Here is a 16,726-nt window from a genome sequence, read left to right on the forward strand (position 1 = left end):
CCATCGATAGAATGGAATGATTGCCACATCTCTTATTGCTCTTGTCTGTAATAAAGATGTAATGGTGGAACATCAGGACGTCTCGCTTAAAAAAAAAAAAAAAAAAAAGAATAGTGGGACCAGACCACATTCACTTCCCCTTAAACAATAAAAATATTAAAATAGCGGATTGCCACCCCTAACGTGGTGAAAAAGAGACTTGGCATTTTGTTTTCTCAGCCTAGAGCAATGACAGATTACTTAATTCTATCTACACACTTTTGCTTTTTCGCCTCATCTTCTGATTTAAAAATATAACTAACAAGGAATAAGGCTCTTTAGACGTTCAATAACGTTGAGTTCACAACATTATGGGTATTCCATTGTTCCCGGGATCTCAAGATTATCATTTTAAGTGAGATCACATTAGTAATGACACCCAGGCATCTAATCATTGGAAATGGAACTCAAATTTAGAGTCTAAAAAACAGCAACAAAAAACAAAGGGGAACAAATTTAGAGCAACTCCTTAACAATGCGCATGCGTCTCCGGGAGGCCCACGAGGATTTCCGGGAAGCAGCCAATCATATTCCCAATGCAAACTAAGAGGCGGCATTTTCAAGTGGATAAACTGGCTGCAGTCCCGCCCTTTCGTTCCATAGTTTTATGGGAAGGAAACCGATGGGGTTCGGAGCCGTGGCGGTTGAGCTGCTGCAGCTGCCCGCGTCTTAGCGAATCTTTTGGTGGTCGTCGGCCTAATGAGCGGACGGCAAAGAACGCTTTTCCAGACGTGGGGCTCAAGTGTCTCTCGATCTGCTGGGGCACGGGGTTGCGGCTCTGGAACTGAGCGGCCGCAGACCCCTGGCAGCTCCAAAGCGGGTTTGCCTGCGGCGGCGGAGGCTCAGGCGGAGTCGGACGATGATGTGTTGCTGGTCGCGGTGTACGAGGCTGAACGGCAACTGGGACTCGAGAATGGCGGGTTCTGCACCTCAGCGGGCGCCCTGTGGATTTACCCGACCAATTGCCCGGTGCGGGACTACCAACTGCACATCTCCCGGACCGCTTTGTTCTGCAACACGCTGGTGTGTCTGCCAACCGGGCTGGGAAAGACCTTTATTGCCGCCGTGGTCATGTACAATTTCTACCGCTGGTTCCCTTCCGGCAAGGTGGTCTTCATGGCCCCCACAAAACCCTTGGTGACACAGCAGATCGAGGCTTGCTACCAGGTGATGGGTATCCCGCAGTCCCACATGGCCGAAATGACAGGTATTTTAGAAAGAATGGGCTAATTTGAAACGAAGAGCTGGGTGCCCCGGGGAAAGCGTGCGTTCCGGTGGATATAGAGCTAAAGGAATTCCTGAATCATGTGGAATAGTTCCCAAACCCAAATACGCTCATTTTACATCCCCTTCCTTAAAATATCATCTACTTGTAGTAAGTCCAACTCTGATGAATAGGGGTGCTTTATTCGATATTCGGAGAATCCCTGTAGTTTCTCAGAGTATTTTGAAGCGATTATATGCGTATACCCCATGGGTAACTGAACATGATGTTTCTTGATATTCTTTCCAAGAGGGATTTCCCAATTGAAGAATTAGCTTCTCTTCAAATATTACACCATTTTGTTGGAATTCTCTAAAGACAATCGAGTTGTGGTCTTAAATAAGGGCCAGCTTTGACATTTGGACCACATAAGAACTTTAAAATGCAGCATTCCAATGAATTGTCGAATTGTTCTCTTAAGCAGATTACCAAAGCATTTATGCATTCTAAAAATAGGCCAGACTATTTATATTTTACAGGTAATAGTTTGAAGTTTAGAATATAGAATGTCACTTCTGTTTACAGGGTCTACTCAAGTTTTCACCAGGAAGGAAATATGGTGCAGGAAGAGAGTTCTTTTTCTTACACCTCAGGTCATGGTAAATGACCTATCTAGAGGAGCTTGTCCCGCTGCTGAAATAAAGTGTCTAGTTATTGATGAAGCTCATAAAGCTCTTGGAAACTATGCTTATTGCCAGGTAATAATTTTGTTAAATGGTATTTTGTAGTGTAACCATATTGTTTAAAAGAGTATTTTGGGGAATAGTTATTTGTGAGGAAGTTATTGATGATATATTGTAAAAAACCTTTAACATCTATTATCTCAGAACAGATGGTGATGGGAAATACTTTCCTTCTTCCATTCAAATCAGTGTCTCTGCTGTCTTTTCTTTCTTTCTTTTTTTTTTTTTTTTTTAACCTGAATATGTTGAGTTTGAGGTGTCTATGAGGAATCCAATTGTCGGTATCCATTAGGCAGTAGGTGATAGAAGCACGGATCTCAGTGGAGAGTGCTGAGCTGGAGATACAGATTTGGAAATCATCAATATACGGATGGTAGTTAAAACTATAATAGCTGGCGATGTTAGGAATAGAGTATAGAGTATAAGTAAGAATAGAAGAGGGAAAAAGAAGGTAAAGACATCAATTTTACTTCCAGTTTGTAAATTTGTAGTTTCCTTGGGGACTTTATGTGTTACTGTATCATATTTCTTTATCATTTTAGGGAGAATTGTCATCTTAACTGTTTCCAGCAAATAGATATATCTTTCCATTTGTTCTTATCCTTCCAAGTTAATGCACAGTGTGTTAAGAATTATGCTTGAGAGGGGAATTTAAAAATTTTTATTCTAGGGCTGGCCATTTAGCTCAGTTGGTTAGAGAGCAGTGTTATAACACCAAGGTCAAAGATTCAGATCTCCTTACCAGCCAGCTGCCCAAAAAAATAAAGATGAAAAAATAAAAATTGTTATTTTAACTATATGGAATTTATTTTGTAAATTTAGCTTATATTTAACTCATTTGTTTTATTTTTTAAAATTTCTAGGCATTAGATTAGATGATTTTTAAAAATTTTTTTTTGGCTGCAAAGCTTACAATTAATTAATAACCAAACTGCTCTGAGAGTTTACACTACATTGAATATTTCACATATATGTTCGAATAGGCCTATCAGCTCCGTGAAGTATGTAGCTTCCTGGGTTACAAACACATTGTAACACATTTTCTCTTCTACAAAATGCTTGAGAATTCCTCCTGAAAAGAAGTAACAGTATTTGGCTCACTTTTTATGTGTAGAAACAACAGTTTCTGGTAGGCATATACCAATAAAATGATTTCACTCAGAACTCCCAAAACTGCTTCACAATCTGATAGAAAACTTCAAATTCTGGCTATCATACAAAAAGGATTTTTAAAAGTACCAATCCAATAAGTGTTCTTTTTAGTTTTTCTTGCTGTGTTTATGACTTTTTAAAATCCTTCTATGACATTTTAGGGCATCACTTCTAGCACTAAACTAAAATGGAAATGCTCATTAGGAATATTTTGTCTTACATCAGTTTTTAATTAGAATAATTCTACTTGAGTCTCTGTTAAGTATAATGTCTTCATATGCAATCCGTATCATGTTAAAAAAAACTTCATAAATAAAATTTTTTGAGTATTAATCAAGATTCAGTATTAGTCTCATTGAATTTATCTCTGACTTGGGTTGAAATTGGATGATTTTTGGATGGTCTGGTTTTATTGTTTAATTCCCTATCTAAAGTAGGAGTTATAGTATACTGAGAGCTGTTCCTGCAACTGTTTACTTGGGAGTCCTTTTTCCTTTGTATTGGGGCCTCATGTGAAGGGGCATATGGGAATCTGGCAAGTTATCCAGTACTAATCTACTACAAGTGGGTGTTGAGTTCAAACTACAGAGGGTAGAATGGTGCTTTGGTGTCACTGAGGAAAGGTTTTAGGATTTAAAAGGAAAGTTTGATTTTAAAAATGACCTCAAATTACTTCATTGTTTTATGAAAAACCTTAATTTAAAAAGTGAGCCTCCCATATAAAACCTATTTTCTTTAAAGTCTTTCCTAAAATTTTTTTCTTTTCAAATCTAATTTTATATTGCCGTTTAAGTTTTTCTTCGCTATTTTTATCTGTTATGGTTTACCTTAATCTGTCAAATGTACATATGGATATAGCTGTAAGGCAGAACTGTGGATCAAGCAATGGAGAGTACACTCTGTCTTCTTCTTCCACTTGATCTTGAAGTAGCCCTCTGAGTATTTTGATTTGCCTCTATATTAGGCCTTGACATTGTAGTTTTTTTATGCAGAAGCCCTAATGTGTTCTTGATTGGTGTAGAGTGTATACCTAAATCAATTGCTCTTCAGATAATATGACTAGTGGTAGTTCCACTCACTAGACCATCAACATGCCATTTAAGGAATAAATAATGGGCCATAAGAGAGTACTTCAAAAAATTTGTGGATAAATAGAATTACACGATAATACAGATCTTTCCGTGAACTTTTTGAAGTACCCTCGCATGTAACTGTTTAACAGAACTACTGTTATTTTTGCACTGGACAGATGAAATTTAAAAACTCTTTTTTTTTTTTTTCCCCTAAGGTTGTAAGGGAACTAGTCAAATATACAAATCACTTTAGAATCTTGGCTCTTAGTGCCACGCCAGGTAGTGATATAAAGGTAAGTAAAATGTCTTTTCATTTATTAACATTTAAGAAAATAAGAACTTTTGTATGGGGTCAGATCACCTTTCCATTCTAGTATTTATCTAGTTTGACATTAGTGCTACATTTTCTACAACAGGGCCTAGCTTTTCTTCTGTGGTTGCAGGAGTTTCTTTAGATTATTTTCAGAATTCAGTGTGCATGAGAATCAGCTAAAGCTGTTTGTTAAAAGTATAAAAGTACTAGATTTTTTAAATATTAAAACAGTTTCTTTAAATTGTTACTGTTTTCTTCTTTAGTTTTATTTTGAAATAACTTTAGACTTCCAGAATATTTGCAAAAATATATTTTTTTCCACTGTATGACCTTCATCCAGCTTCCCCTAATGTTAACACAGTATATAGTCATAGTAGAATGATTGAAATCAAAAAATTAACATTAATGTACTAGTACCTAATCTGCAGATCTTATTTGAGTTTTGCCAGTTTTCCCACCAATGTCCTCTTCTGTTCCAGGGTCCACTCTAGAATCTCATGTTATGTTTAGTTGTCATGTCTCCTTACTCCCTTCAAATCTGTGACAGTTTCTCAGTCTTCCATGACCTTGATGATTTTGAAGAGTAGGTGCCAGGTATTTTGTAGAATATTCCTCAATTTGAGTTTGTCTGATATTTTCTTATGATGGACTGAGGTTATGAATTTTTGGCGAGAATATGCCAGAAATATATAAATATCCTAGATGCGTGCTTTTCTCAGTACATCTTGTCAGGGAATACATGATGTTTGTTTGTCTTATTACTGGTGCTATTAATCTTGATTTGGTTAAGATGATGTTTTCTGGATTTCTTCAATGTAAAAATACTATTTTTCCGTTTGTGAGTAGTAAGTATCTTGTGGAGGAGATATTTTGAGACTATGTAAATATCCTGTATTATCATCGGTGGTGGTTCTTGCTTGTAACAATTATTTCTGTGGTGTTTGTCTAATCATTTTTCTTTCCCTCATTTCTTTTACATTTGTTACTTTGAATTTATCTGTAATGAAGAGGTACCTCTTACCCCCTGCCCTGCCCCATTTATTTATTAATTCAAGTCATATGAACTGCATGGACTAATGGATATTTATTTTTTTCTACGGACTACAATCTAGTAGTATAGTAATCAATTTTGTTGTTCTGATTTTTCCAGCTTTGGCTTTTGTGAGCTCCTTCAAGATGGCACTGTGTCCTTTAGACATGCACTTTTTTTTTGAGCACTTCCTAACTTTCTAGCATCAACAGGATACTTTATGTTCACTTAGTATTTTTCCTGTGCCAGCCATGGATCGAAACTTTTCTCCAGGGAGCTCTGGTTTCCTTTATTAGAGAATAGTAAAAATGCAGATTTTGGATTCTATCCCATAACATTCCGATTTTAGTAGCTCTGAATAGTCTTTTGTATTAGGTAGGGATTCTATTTGCTACTTTCTAAAATAGTTTTTAACTCTGCCAAGCTGCAAGACTTTTTTTCTTTGTCCATATTCTTGATGATTTTCAGAAATTTCTATCCTATCCCTGGTTTCCCCTCTAACCTTCTTGAAGCATGCTTAATTGTTTTTTAGTCAGTCTTTAGGTCTCTGCTTAAGTGTTATCCTTTTAGAAAGAGCCACTCTAACTAAGCTATCAAAAGTCAGCATTCCCTATCTTGTTCTTCTTAATATTTATCATAATCTATCATTTTTTTTTTGGCTTTTTATTTATCAGCTACAGAAAGGTAAGGATTACGTCTATTTTGGTCATAGCTCTATCACTAACTCAATGCCTGGCACGTGGGAGTTACTCAAATATTTGCTGAATGAATGAATTATTAAAAATATTAAAGTCTTACTCAATTTTATAAAATGGTCATAAATATACTCTAGATTTGGAATGTATATAGACCCCCAGTAACTATAATGTGTTATATTAGGAACTGTGACAGTTGTTGGGAATACAAGGTGACTTAAGATGTTATTCTTGTCCTTTTGAATGTTTTTTCTCTGAAACTAAGCCTATGAGGCATTCTAGTTTTTAAAAAAGAACTCTTAAGTTCTAAATACTCTCAGGACCCCCCCCTTTTGTTTCTTTCTTTTTAATTGTTCTTTTTAATTCTTTTTCTTTTTTTTTAAATTTTATTTTGTCGATATACATTGTGGCTGATTATTGTTGCCCATCACCAAAACCTCCCTCCCTCCCCCCTCCCCCCTCCCCCCCAACAATGTCCTTTCTGTTTGCTTGTCCTATCAACTTCAAGTAATTGTGGTTGTTATATCTTCTCCCCCCCCCCCGGTTTTTTTTTTTTTTTTTGTGTGTGTGTGTGTGTGTGTGTGAATTTATATATTAATTTTTAGCTCCCGCCAATAAGTGAGAACATGTGGTATTTCTCTTTCTGTACCTGACTTGTTTCACTTAATATAATTCTCTCAAGGTCCATCCATGTTGATGCAAATGGCAGTATTTCATTCGTTTTTATAGCTGAGTAGCATTCCATTGTGTAGATATACCACATTTTCCATATCCACTCATCTGATGATGGACATTTGGGCTGGTTCCAACTCTTGGCTATTGTAAAGAGTGCTGCGATGAACATTGGGGAACAGGTATACCTTCGACTTGATGATTTCCATTCCTCTGGGTATATTCCCAGCAGTGGGATAGCTGGGTCGTATGGTAGATCTATCTGCAATTGTTTGAGGAACCTCCATACCATTTTCCATAGAGGCTGCACCATTTTGCAGTCCCACCAACGATGTATGAGAGTTCCTTTTTCTCCGCAACCTCGCCAGCATTTATCGTTCATAGTCTTTTGGATTTTAGCCATCCTAACAGGGGTTAGATGGTATCTCAGTGTGGTTTTAATTTGCATTTCCCGGATGCTGAGTGATGTTGAGCATTTTTTCATATGTCTGTTGGCCATTTGTATATCTTCCTTAGAGAAATGCCTACTTAGCTCTTTTGCCCATTTTTTAATTGGGTTGCTTGTTTTCTTCTTGTAAAGTTGTTTGAGTTCCTTATATATTCTGGATGTTAATCCTTTGTCAGATGTATCTTTTGCAAATATTTTCTCCCACTCTGTTGGTTGTCTTTTAACTCTGTGAATTGTTTCTTTTGCTGTGCAGAAGCTTTTTAGTTTGATATAATCCCATTTGTTTATTTTTCCTTTGGTTGCCCGTGCTTTTGGGGTCATATTCATGAAGTCTGTGTCCAGTCCTATTTCCTGAAGTGTTTCTCCTATGTTTTCTTTAAGAAGTTTTATTGTTTCAGGGTGTATATTTAATTCTTTAATCCATTTTGAGTTGATTTTAGTATATGGTGAGAGGTATGGGTCTAGTTTCATTCTCCTGCATATGGATATCCAGATATCCCAGCACCATTTGCTGAAGAGGCAGTCCCTTCCCCAGTGAATAGGCTTGGTGCCTTTGTCAAAGATCAGATGGCAGTAAGTGTGTGGGTTGATTTCTGGATTCTCTATTCTATTCCATTGATCGGTGTGTCTGTTTTTATGCCAGTACCATACTGTTTTGGTTATTATAGCTTTGTAGTATAGCTTAAAGTCAGGTAGTGTTATGCCTCCAGCTTTATTTTTTTTGCTCAGCATTGCTTTGGCTATGCGTGGTCTTTTATTGTTCCATATAAATGTCTGGATAGTTTTTTCCATTTGTGAGAAAAATGTCTTTGGAATTTTGATGGGGATTGCATTGAATTTGTATATCACTTTGGGTAGTATGGACATTTTCACTATGTTGATTCTTCCAATCCAAGAGCATGGGATATCTTTCCATCTTCTTGTATCCTCTCTAATTTCTCTCAGCAGTGGTTTGTAGTTCTCGTTATAGAGATTTTTCACCTCCTTGGTTAACTCAATTCCTAAGTATTTTATTTTTTTGGTGGCTATTGTAAATGGGCAGGCTTTCTTGATTTCTCGTTCTGCATGTTCACTATTGGAGAAAAGAAATGCTACTGATTTTTGTGTGTTGATTTTGTATCCTGCTACTGTGCTGAAATCATTTATCAATTCCAAGAGTTTTTTTGTAGAGGTTTTAGGCTGTTCGATATATAGGATCATGTCATCTGCAAACAGGGACAGTTTGACTTCATCTTTTCCAATCTGGATGCTCTTTATTTCCTTCTCTTCTCTGATTGCTCTGGCTAGTACTTCCAACACTATTGAATAGGAGTGGTGAGAGTGGGCATCCTTGTCTAGTTCCTGTTCTTAAAGGAAAAGCTTTCAGCTTTTGCCCATTCAGGATGATATTGGCAGTGGGTTTGGCATATATGGCTTTAATTATGTTGAGATACTTTCCCTCTATACCTAACTTATAGAGGGTCTTTGTCATGAATGAGTGCTGAACTTTATCAAATGCTTTTTCAGCATCTATAGAGATGATCATATGGTCCTTGTGTTTGACTTTATTAATATGGTGTATCACATTTATTGATTTGCGTATGTTGAACCAACCTTGCATCCCTGGGATGAATCCCACTTGATCGTGGTGAATAATTTTACGTATGTGTTGCTGTATTCTGTTTGCTAGTATTTTAGTGAGGATTTTTGCATCTATATTCATCAAGGATATCGGCCTGTAGTTTTCTTTTTTGGTTATATCTTTACCTGGTTTTGGTATCAGGATGATGTTTGCTTCATAGAATGAGTTTGGGAGATTTGCGTATGTTTCAATCTTTTGGAATACTTTGTAAAGAATCGGTGTCAATTCCTCTTTGAATGTTTGGTAAAATTCTGCTGTGAATCCATCTGGTCCTGGGCTTTTCTTTGTTGGGAGCCTTCTTTTTAATTCTTTTTAACTGTTATTGCTATAGTCTTCTGGTACAGTAGTTGTTTATACCAACAGGTTAAATGTTTTTGTTCCGGTTCCCTAATTTTACAATTAAGTCCCTTTATAAGTTTTGGGTGAATGAAATTTAGCCCCAGAAATACATTCATATCATATATGTTGATTTAAAAGGAAACTATTCTACTAATTTCATTAATGATTGTTTTATTATAGGCCCTATGGGCCCTCAATCTCTTAATAAGCCAATTTGTAAAGTATTCCTAAGATACATTTATGTCCTTTAATAGTAATAAGATTTCTTCCTGTTTTTCCCACAAAAAATCAGTGGAAAAATGTATTTGACAGGGAATCAAGAAACTGGGTTCTCGTTGTCGTTCTGAAATTGATTGTGTTATATAATGTTTTGGGGACTTAGTTTGCTAACATAAAATGTCTGTTTTGTCTGAGTCTTTATAAAGACTCCTTTTGAAAAGTGCCAAAATACATTTGAGAAACTTGTTGGACATTTACTAATATCTTTGTTTCTCTGATGCTTGGCTTGAAGGACTGTGTGGGGAGAGGATGTTTCAATAGCATTTTCCACCTATTGTGCTGCTTTTCATGTACTTTCTTTATGGGCGTGTCTTTTTTTTTTGATACTTAATGATTTGAATTTCTAGTGCTTCTTTCTAAAACTTACTGCTATTTTATTTATGTTAGTGACAAACTAAAGAAATTTAATATGTAATATAACTTATAATCATGCTTAATTGATTTTGCATAGGCTGTGCAACAGGTAATTACTAACCTACTAATTGGGCAGATAGAGCTTCGTTCTGAAGATTCTCTGGATATTTTGCCATACTCTCATGAAAGACGAGTTGAAAAGCTTGTTGTTCCCCTTGGTGAAGAACTCACAGCCATCCAAAAGACATATATCCAGGTATGCCATTTTTATTATGGTTCAGGATTTTGATAAATGAACTGGTGATGTAATTATTTCAGCTAACAGAATTTGGCTGTGGTGATATACTATTGTTTCGTTTTATGTAATCAACATGTTGAAAAACTTTTTGAAATTAAAATTTTTGGAATAAGTACCATGTTTTCTGTGTACTAGCAAACTATTATTTAAAGGGGAAATACAACACACAAACAGCAAAGTGCACAAAACATAAGTTTATAGTTCAGTGAATTTTCACAAAGTGAGCACACCAGCTATACATACCCCGATTTAGCCAGAAGTTGTAATTAAACATATTTTCTGTATTTTTCTCCCTGATCCCATATACAGCAGCAAATCTCAACTGAAAGTGAGTTTTGCCTACCTGATGATATTTGGCATGTTTTTGGTTGTGATAACTGTGGGTGGGAGAGAGGGAGAGGAGGTGTGGAGTATAGAGGTGCTACTGGTGAATAGGCGCCAGGAAGCTGCTAAACATCCTGCAGTGGACAGGATAGCCACTCCACAACAAAGAATTATCTGGCCCAAGTGTCAATATTGTAGCTATTGAGAAACTGCTTAGCTGTCATTTTCAGTGGGAGAAATTTGAGGTAACACATTGTTTTTCTATAGTTCATGAGTAGTATGGTAAGAGAACATATTTTTACATTTTCATTGCCATGGATTAAAGATGGCTGCAAATTCTTTACCACTCCTACTAAGAGATGGGATAAATTTCCCCTTTCCTTGAATCTAGGCTGACCCTGTGACTGACTTTGACCAGTAGAAAGTGATGAACCCCAAGTTAGGTCTTATAAACCTCAAGTTAGCCATGTTAAGGCACAGAATATGGCCTGAGTCAAGCTATTTCAGCTAGCACCCAGCCATCCAAAGCTCCAGATATCAAGGAGCAGAGACAAACTGTCTGTACAGTGCCCTAACAGAGTTCTTTTTTATTTTTAACATTTTATTTTGCAATATTTTAGACTTCCAGGAAATTTGCAAAAATAGTACAGAGAGTTCCAGTGGGGAGTTACTTTGAGACTATGCAAATATTCTGTTTCTCAGAATATTCTTGCCCACTGATTTTAGCAGGCAATGATGATTCTTACCTGCAGCAATTATTTCTGTGATGTTCACCTAATTGTTTCTTGTTCTCTCATTTCTTTTACAGTTAATTTGATCTCTTGCAATGAAGAGCTGTTTCTTCTCTAACTTTATTTATTAATTCAACTCTTTATATCAGTATAGACTAAGGGATATTTATTTTTTTCTATGAGCTACAATTCAAGATTATCATCACTAATTTTGTTGTTCAGATTGTTCCAGCTTTGGCCATCAGGAGCTCCTTCAAGATGGCTCCTGCATCCTTTAGACATGTACCTTTTTTTTTTTTTTTTTATTAGCACTTCCTAACTTTTTGGTACAAGATACTTTATGCTCATCTAGTATTTTTCTTGTGTCAGCCATTGAATCAATCATTTCTCCAAGGAGCCCTTGTTCCTCTTATGGAAGAATGGTATTTAGAAACCAGTGTCTGTGCACTAGGTGTGCTCATTGTTACTGTCATTACTTCTGGGCCCTCTCAGTGACCTACCCAAATTCTTACTCACAGAATCAGGATCATGAGCAAATAAAATGGTGGTTTTAACCCACTCTGTTTTGAAGTAGTTGATTATATAGGAACAGATCACCAAAATATCCATCTATTAGTTAACCTATAGTAAGTCTCCTTAAAGCAAAGTTTTATAGAAATATGGTTTGGTTTTTGTTTTTAAATTATTTGTTGCAAAGTTCTAAGTGTTATTAATTTAAGATATGACAGTCTTTCCAGGAATCATCTTTTAAATAGTAATAGTTTATTTTGATTAAAATTATAACAACATAAAATTATAATTTGTATAATTACATAAAACTGGAATTAAATTTTGTTGATATTTTTTGAGTGCTTCTTTAGGCAGTATGAGCAGCAAAGCTGGAGGGAGGAAAGAAAAATGTACTAAAATAACCCTATTTTAGGAAATAAAAATTAGACAAAATTAAACAATTAATTATGGAAGTAGGTCTGTAGTAGATCTTCATCTGGAGGTCTCTTTTTTCAGCAGTCTCAGGACTGCTGTTTCCTCTTTTTGGAAATCTCTCTCCTTAGAATCTCACATGGTAGACACACCTCCTGATTTACATGTCAACTCAAATATTACCTTCTCAAAGAGAAGTCTTTGTCTACCTTATTTAATAGTTATCTCTTTTCCCTCAAAGACTCTACAATATTATTGTGTTTCACATTCTTAAGTGCATTTATCATAATCGAAATTATCTACTTTCTTTGTTCACTTCTTTATTCCTTGCTTCCCCCCATTGGAATGTAAACTATATGAGAACAGTGACTTCATTTGTCTTAGCCACAATATCCCCAGCATTTAGAACAATGTCTGATACATAATAGATGCTTAATAAATATTTGTTGAAAGAATGAATCAATGAATGAAGTCAAATATACTCAAAACATTTCTATTTATTCAACAGTCTACAAATATTTTCTGAGGACCTATGACCACAGACTCCGTGCTAGGCACTGAGGATAAAACACTGAAGAAATTATGGAAGATTGAGGGAGGGAGAAGTTAAAAAATAAGCAAATAAATAAATATGTTCATAAATTATAGATGGATGTAATAATTGCTTATGCTCACTCATATGGATGTTATCTGAAGATAGATGTCAAATACTTTTAAGTTTTTTTTATCTTTGCTGTGTTTAGTTAAAAATGTTTTAAATATATAATGCCTATTTTAATATGAGAAAATGATTATATTTGGAAAAGGACTTTCAAAAACCTTAAACTAAATTTCTGTTAAATTTGCAGATTTTGGAAGCATTTTCCAGTTCTTTGATTCAAAGGAATGTTTTAATTAAAAGGGATATCCCCAATCTAACAAAGTACCAGCTAATTCTCGCAAGAGATCAGTTTAGGAAAAACCCATCTCCAAATATTGTGGTAGGTATTTTAAAATAAATTTTGATGATAGATAAAATTTTATTCAGAGCCAGGATAAAATATAAATAATGATTTTCTGGGTATATATTAGCTAATCAATAATTCAGATATGATTAATGTAGTTTATAAAAGCATGACAAAATCTAGCAAAAATACAATTTAATGATTTGAATTAAGATAAATTTATCTTTTAACTTTTAATAAAGAGTCGACCAGTACAGGGATCTGAACCTTGACCTTGGTGTTACAAGGCTGTGCTCTAGTCAACTGAGCCAATTGGCCAGCCTAAAGAATTGGTCTTTAACTCCATTTCTATTTTAAAAGTCACATGACCATGGTAGGGTAGATTCTAACTAAAGTTTAGACCCAGAACATTTAGTCTTATTCTTGATACCAGAGGCTGGAGGAAGCATCACAGCAAGCTTCTTATTTCTAATCTTCATAGGAAAAAAATAGCTGGATATGAAAATATCGATCAAGCTAGGTCCAAACTCAGAAGAAATGCTCACAAGCACAGAAAGGCACTAAGTCATTCTTTGAACTGAGAGAGAATGCATGTGCAAAAGAACAAGGCAATTGTACAAAGGCACGTAGGAGACAGTGAGCAAACCAATTTGGCTGAGGTAGAGGATTGAGGAAGCCAGATATGATAGTTAATGAAGGTTGTGACCACATTAGAGTAGCTTTAAATATTATATCAAGAAATGCAGTCTTTATTCTATAGTATCTGGGGAACCACTAAAGGAGCCCTTTCTGTGAAATTACTTTAATAAAGTGTATTTTAATTTCTGCTAGGAGTTACAGGTTCATTGAAATTTTAAATAGTAAATCTAAACCTGTTGAACTTGATCTTGATAGTGAGAATTTATATTTTACAGAAAGGTAGTTTTACTCTTTCAGGTAATTAAGGTGCCATTTGGGGGCATTTTTTGGTATTCTGGAAAAAATTTAAATGACCATCACTGATGTTAAATGCTACTAAAAGTGTAAGGTAGAAAACAGTAGTCTTCGTCTCAAGAAAAGTAATTAAAATATATTCTCAATGGTCTTTAAAAAAAAACTATCTTATCATATGTTTACACCTGCCATATGCTCCCGTAAAAGGAATGCATATTTTTTTCGTGAACATGGAGGTTGAAAGCACAATTTGAAACTCAGGGTCAAATTTCCTGAGTTTTAATATCAGCTCTACTACTTGTCACTTGTATGAGCTTCCTCATCTATAAGATAGGCATAATAGTACCTCCCTCTAAGGTGTTAAGATTAAATGAATTTGTACAAGTAATGTGCTTAGAACATGTCTGGTACTAGTATTAGGTATTATTATGACATGTATACTTGCTATTAAACGTTAGTGTTAAACAGTCTGATTAAATATTTTGTCCTTTTGCCAGAAAGATCCATGAGGATAGGTCCATATCTGACTTATTTTCCATTTCCATTGTATCAAATATCTAACTTAGTGCTTGATGTGTAGTAGGTGATTATTGAGTAGTTTTGAATGAACAAGTTAATCTATATACTGCTAATAATTTACCTATAAAGAGAAATAGTATATAATAAATGTTTTTCCCCTTTCCTTATTCTCTTTAAAATGTAAGTTTCCTGTTAAATTTAAGAAGCAAAAACCAGGGCCGGCCCATGGCTCACTTGGGAGAGTGTGGTGCTGATAACATCAAGGCCATGGGTTCGGATCCTATATAGGGATGGCCAGTTCACTCACTGGCTGAGCGTGGTGCTGACAACACCAAGCCAAAGGTTAAGATCCCCTTACCGGTCATCTTTTAAAAAAAAAAAGAAAAAAAACAAAGAGACAGATTTTATAAGGAAAATACATTGGCACATTTCCATAGCAACATCCTATAACCTAACATTCAATAGAACCTATCAGTTACAGTCAGTATTGAAGGGAATAATTATTGCGATCATTTGGATTATATTGTAAATGCTACGTTGGCTGTTAGCCCAAAAACTTGGGCACGGAGCTTGTGTCTGCTTTTCTTTCTCTGGTTTAATTTGACATACGCTTGTTTTTCTAGGGAATACACCAAGGCATAATCGAAGGAGAGTTTGCTATTTGTATTAGTTTATATCATGGTTATGAATTATTGCAGCAAATGGGAATGAGATCATTATATTTCTTCCTTTGTGGAATTATGAATGGAACTAAAGGTAAATTATATGAAAATATTTAAAGAAATAATGACTTGTATTATTTTGGTTAAAGACATTAAACAGTTTGGGCCGAGCCTGTGGCGCACTCAGGAGAGTGCAGCGCTGGGAGCGTGGCGGCGCTCCCACCACGGGTTCGGATCCTATATAGGAATGGCCAGTGCACTCACTGGCTGAGTACCAATCACGAAAAAGACCAAAAAAAAAAAAAAAAAAAAAAAAAAGACATTAAACAGTTTGAGTTACTGAAAAATTCTTTATTTTAAAAAGCAATGGACTAATTATATAACAAACAGCCATGTTTCTTTGATTTGTGAAATTTTCTGAAAGAAAGGCATTCATTAATATATATGTGGAGGTGGAACTGGAAAAAGTTACTGGTTTTCATGTTTAAATTTGAAAAACTTGCATTCATTGCTAAAGTTTAATTTCTTTTTAATAAATAATAAATTTGATTAACTTTTCTATTAAGCTTACTTATTTGGAAAACCTTTTCTTAATTTCTGAAGGAATGACACGGGCAAAACATGAACTTAGCCGAAATGAGGACTTCATGAAACTCTATAATCATCTAGAATGCATGTTTGCACAGTCACGTAGTACTTCAGCAGGTGGTATTCCTGCTATCCAAAAAGGTCTGCTTTTTTATTTAAAATTATATATTGTTTTTCTTACTCAAGGTTCATTTTGAAATTTGGCTCCATAGATGCACACATGTCTATCATAATTACTTATATTTCTGTAGCACAACAGTCTTGTTAAATGCTTAACAATTTTATTAAGTTAGGGTTAATATATATTGAAATTTAAAGTTTATAAACTTTAAATATATAATAGATGCTAGTAGTTGTTACTGGTAGTGAAAATTCTCAGAACTACGAAAAATGGATCTATTAACTAAGTATGTATTTTTAAAATTTTACTGATGATTCCTGTTTAGGTTCTATTTCAGAAAGAAATTTTCATAAAAATTTAATTTATTTTATAGTAAGACTTACGTGCTACCCAAATGCTACTTAGTTTAAATAAAGAGAAAAAAGTAAGTTTTAACATAATGCATTTTGAAAAGGACAACTTAATATACATTAATGTAATTGAATATGGAAAAATATAGAATAATATTTGTTTTTTGTTTTACAGGAGATAAACATAAAAAATTCTTTTATAGTCATCCAAAGTTAAAGAAATTAGAAGAAGTGGTAGTTGAACATTTCAAGTCATGGAATGGTAGGTCATATTTAGTAGCTTCAAGGCAATACAAAGTTACTGAAAGAACCAAAACTTCAACTCATTCTGTGCTAGCACTTCTTATGGAGAAGGTGGGCTTGTAATTACTCT

General features: G+C 35.0%; 1 protein-coding gene across 1 annotated transcript in view; it reads left to right on the forward strand.

The window, feature by feature from the left end:
* The first annotated feature begins 738 nt into the window (after window positions 1–738).
* The window catches only part of LOC134373547 (Fanconi anemia group M protein-like), a 28,294-nt gene continuing 12,306 nt past the window's right edge, over window positions 739–16,726 (forward strand). The window contains exons 1-8 of the mRNA XM_063091454.1: window positions 739–1,246; window positions 1,829–2,001; window positions 4,427–4,504; window positions 10,060–10,218; window positions 13,085–13,216; window positions 15,256–15,388; window positions 15,898–16,023; window positions 16,529–16,615. Coding sequence (XP_062947524.1) covers window positions 739–1,246; window positions 1,829–2,001; window positions 4,427–4,504; window positions 10,060–10,218; window positions 13,085–13,216; window positions 15,256–15,388; window positions 15,898–16,023; window positions 16,529–16,615 — 1,396 coding nt within the window. The remainder of the gene's footprint in view (window positions 1,247–1,828; window positions 2,002–4,426; window positions 4,505–10,059; window positions 10,219–13,084; window positions 13,217–15,255; window positions 15,389–15,897; window positions 16,024–16,528; window positions 16,616–16,726) is intronic.

Source organism: Cynocephalus volans, chromosome 3 (assembly GCF_027409185.1).
Source record: "Cynocephalus volans isolate mCynVol1 chromosome 3, mCynVol1.pri, whole genome shotgun sequence".
Taxonomy (NCBI): domain Eukaryota; kingdom Metazoa; phylum Chordata; class Mammalia; order Dermoptera; family Cynocephalidae; genus Cynocephalus; species Cynocephalus volans.